Here is a 2,845-nt window from a genome sequence, read left to right on the forward strand (position 1 = left end):
TATTAAAAACATATAAAATAAGTAAAACAATATATAATAAAGAATAAAATAATATATTTTTAAAGTGGGGTGTCACCATACAAAGCTAATGAAAAAATATGTTTTTTTTAGCTGTCGTTTAAAAATGTCCACTGAGTTGGCCTCTCTGATATTTCCTAGACATTAAACTCACCATCTATCATCTCTCAAAATAAATATCTTACCTGAGACTTTGAGACCCTCACACAGGGGGATATTCATAGAACTTTCTAATTCCTGACTCCTTTTTTCTCACCTTGCCAGGTTTTTTGCCGGGGGGTCGGAGCGCAGTGGGCAGCAGATCGTAGGGCCTCCCAAGAAGAAGAGCTCCAATGAAGTGGTGGAGGATTTATTCAAGGGGGCCAGAGAACATGGGGCTGTGCCACTGGACCGGCCAGGGAGGGGGCCAGGAGAGACCAGCAAAGCCAAGGTACGGGGGAACTCTTGAGAACAACGCCATTGTCCTTTTCCCCCTCTACATCTGTAAAACATATTTGTTTTAATCGCTCAAACAGATGGGTCAGCAGTTCCATCCTCTTCTTGTTTGTAATTCTTCTTGTGCTTGATTAATCAGTGTTTATCTCCTCCTCTGCTCTTAGGCCTTTATCGGTGGGGGCTACAGGTTGGGTGCAGCTCCTGAGGAGGAGTCAGCCTACGTGTCCGGAGAGAGGCGCGGCCCTAGAAGCCAGCAAGATGTGAGTTTGTCTTAACGTCTTGCTTTGTGTCTGCCATTTTTGGCACTATTCAAGGCACAGCACAAGGGCTTATGCCATCACCCTTCTCTGACTAAACAGTCAAAAAGAACAACCTAAGAGCTAATAGAAGAATGGCCAAGCATAAAAAAACATAATTCAACAAGAAAAGTGTATTTAATGTCTATAATAAATCTGCACAAAATGTATTCAAATTGTTATTTTTACACAAACTTCATTTAGTTGCTGTGATTACTTTTGTATCAGATGTTCTGCACATGTTCTGCACTGTGTTTGTTAGTGGCTTAGGCAGTAGTGGACTGCTACTTGGAGAGGTCCCAGTTCACCTCCAGGGCCCTGCCGTGGTGCCCTTGAGCAAGGCAGCACACCTCCCCCCCCACTCCCATTGCTCCCCGGGCGCTGTACAACAGCTGCCCACTACTCCTGGTACTAGGATGGGTTAAATGCAGAGGCCAAATGTCACTGTGTGCTGTGTGCTCTACATGTGAGACCATTAACGAGGGGTTTCATCCCTCCCATTCTATCTATCTATCTAACATAAACAAAGTGTAGGAGCTAAGATGATTATTTTGTATAATTACACATTTCTATAATTATCATTAGTTTTTTATACAGAACATGGTTGTAAAAGGTCACTTCCACCAATTGTCAGATGGGTTTGGTTTCAGGGGTTGGATTCTTAGTCCACCTGTTTGATTCCGGGCTGATTTGGAAAGACAAAGGGGGTTATGAGGATTGACCGCTTGCTCCTGTTTTAGTTGTTGTTTGTTTTTATTAACATCGTTAAACTATAACTTCAGTACGGACTCTAACTTGAAGGCGTCAAAGTGATGAGCCTAACTTGGCCTCTAACCACTATCCAATAGGCGTGTGTTGCTACACAAAAAATATGTCAGATTGTATAGAAACATGTGATGGTCCACTAGCTTCATAATGTTCTATAAAATGTCCAGTCATATGACTATAGGCTTTTTAGTGTTCAGCCCTGAGCACATTTCAGTACACGCTAATTGAATGTGGTCATATTGAGGGAAAGTAAATCCATTAATGCCTCGATATGCAGCATAATTTTAAGGTTGTAGGCTACATTAAGCCGTTAACTTATAAAATATGTAGTTGGCATGCTGTGGTTCCACATGTACAGGACATACAAAGCTGTTGCTGTTTCATTTAAGTACTGCACAAGTACAGTACACACAAAAAACTAAACTAAATAAAGTCATCAGAGAAGGTCAAATTGTTCAGTTTTTGCTAAGACTAGTTGTAGGGGAATAACATATATACTGATGTTTGATCTGTCCCATTCTCTGTCTGTTGTTAGGTACACGTGGTGCTGAAGCTGTGGAAGACAGGCTTCAGTCTGGATAACGGTGATCTCAGAAACTACAGCGATCCTGGAAATGCCAACTTCCTCGAGGCCATCAGAAGAGGGTGAGAACAGTCACTAATAGAAACATTGTCAGCACACACACTTGACTCTAATGCTCCTATGTGAATATGTATATGGCTGTATGTTGACCGGTTGTCCCGCTGCAGGGAGATTCCCCTGGAGCTGAGGCAGCGGTCCCGGGGGGGCCAGGTCAACCTGGACATGGAGGACCACAGAGACGAGGACTTCTCCAAACCCAAGGTGGCCTTCAAGGCCTTTGGCGGCGAAGGACAGAAGCTGGGAACGTGAGACTGATGAGCTGTCTTGTTTATTAGTTGAACATGCTTTCCGTATTGTTTTCTAAACAAAAAGCAGCATCTAAATCAAGTCTGGAAAACTAGTTTTACCTGCTCTGCGTGAATATGAATCATCTTTATATCTGCCCTTATGTCTGGGCTCATTCCAGTGAAATTACTGCTTTCCAACTAGTCATGCGGCACTGTTTAAGCACATTAAAATACAGTTGTCCCTTCTCTTAAAGTAAAGTTAGTGGATTTTAACAGCACTTAAATAACCCAAATAAGGAAATCTACGATTGTAAATTCGACATAGTTGCTATTCAGTTATCACATTTGTAGTGTAGGCAATGTCTTGGATATTTTGTGATGGTCTGCTGCCGCATCATGTCATGCATCTTCAAACTAATAATGGGATTTGCTGCAAATGTTTTTTTTTTTAACTTGTC

At 42.0% G+C, this 2,845-nt stretch overlaps 1 protein-coding gene across 1 annotated transcript; it reads left to right on the plus strand.

Annotated features, from left to right (window-relative positions):
• Positions 1-274: 274 nt before the first annotated feature.
• Positions 275-2,440, plus strand: LOC104944335 (NSFL1 cofactor p47-like; the record flags this gene model as incomplete). Its single annotated transcript, XM_010769859.1, has 4 exons — positions 275-448; positions 618-713; positions 2,053-2,162; positions 2,268-2,440. Coding segments are annotated over 4 exons (522 nt in total), but the record flags the coding sequence as incomplete, so codon positions are not given.
• Between the last annotated feature and the right edge of the window lie 405 nt (positions 2,441-2,845).

The sequence above is a fragment of the Notothenia coriiceps genome, unplaced genomic scaffold, assembly GCF_000735185.1.
Source record: "Notothenia coriiceps isolate Sejong01 unplaced genomic scaffold, NC01 NC01_scaffold00007914, whole genome shotgun sequence".
Taxonomy (NCBI): domain Eukaryota; kingdom Metazoa; phylum Chordata; class Actinopteri; order Perciformes; family Nototheniidae; genus Notothenia; species Notothenia coriiceps.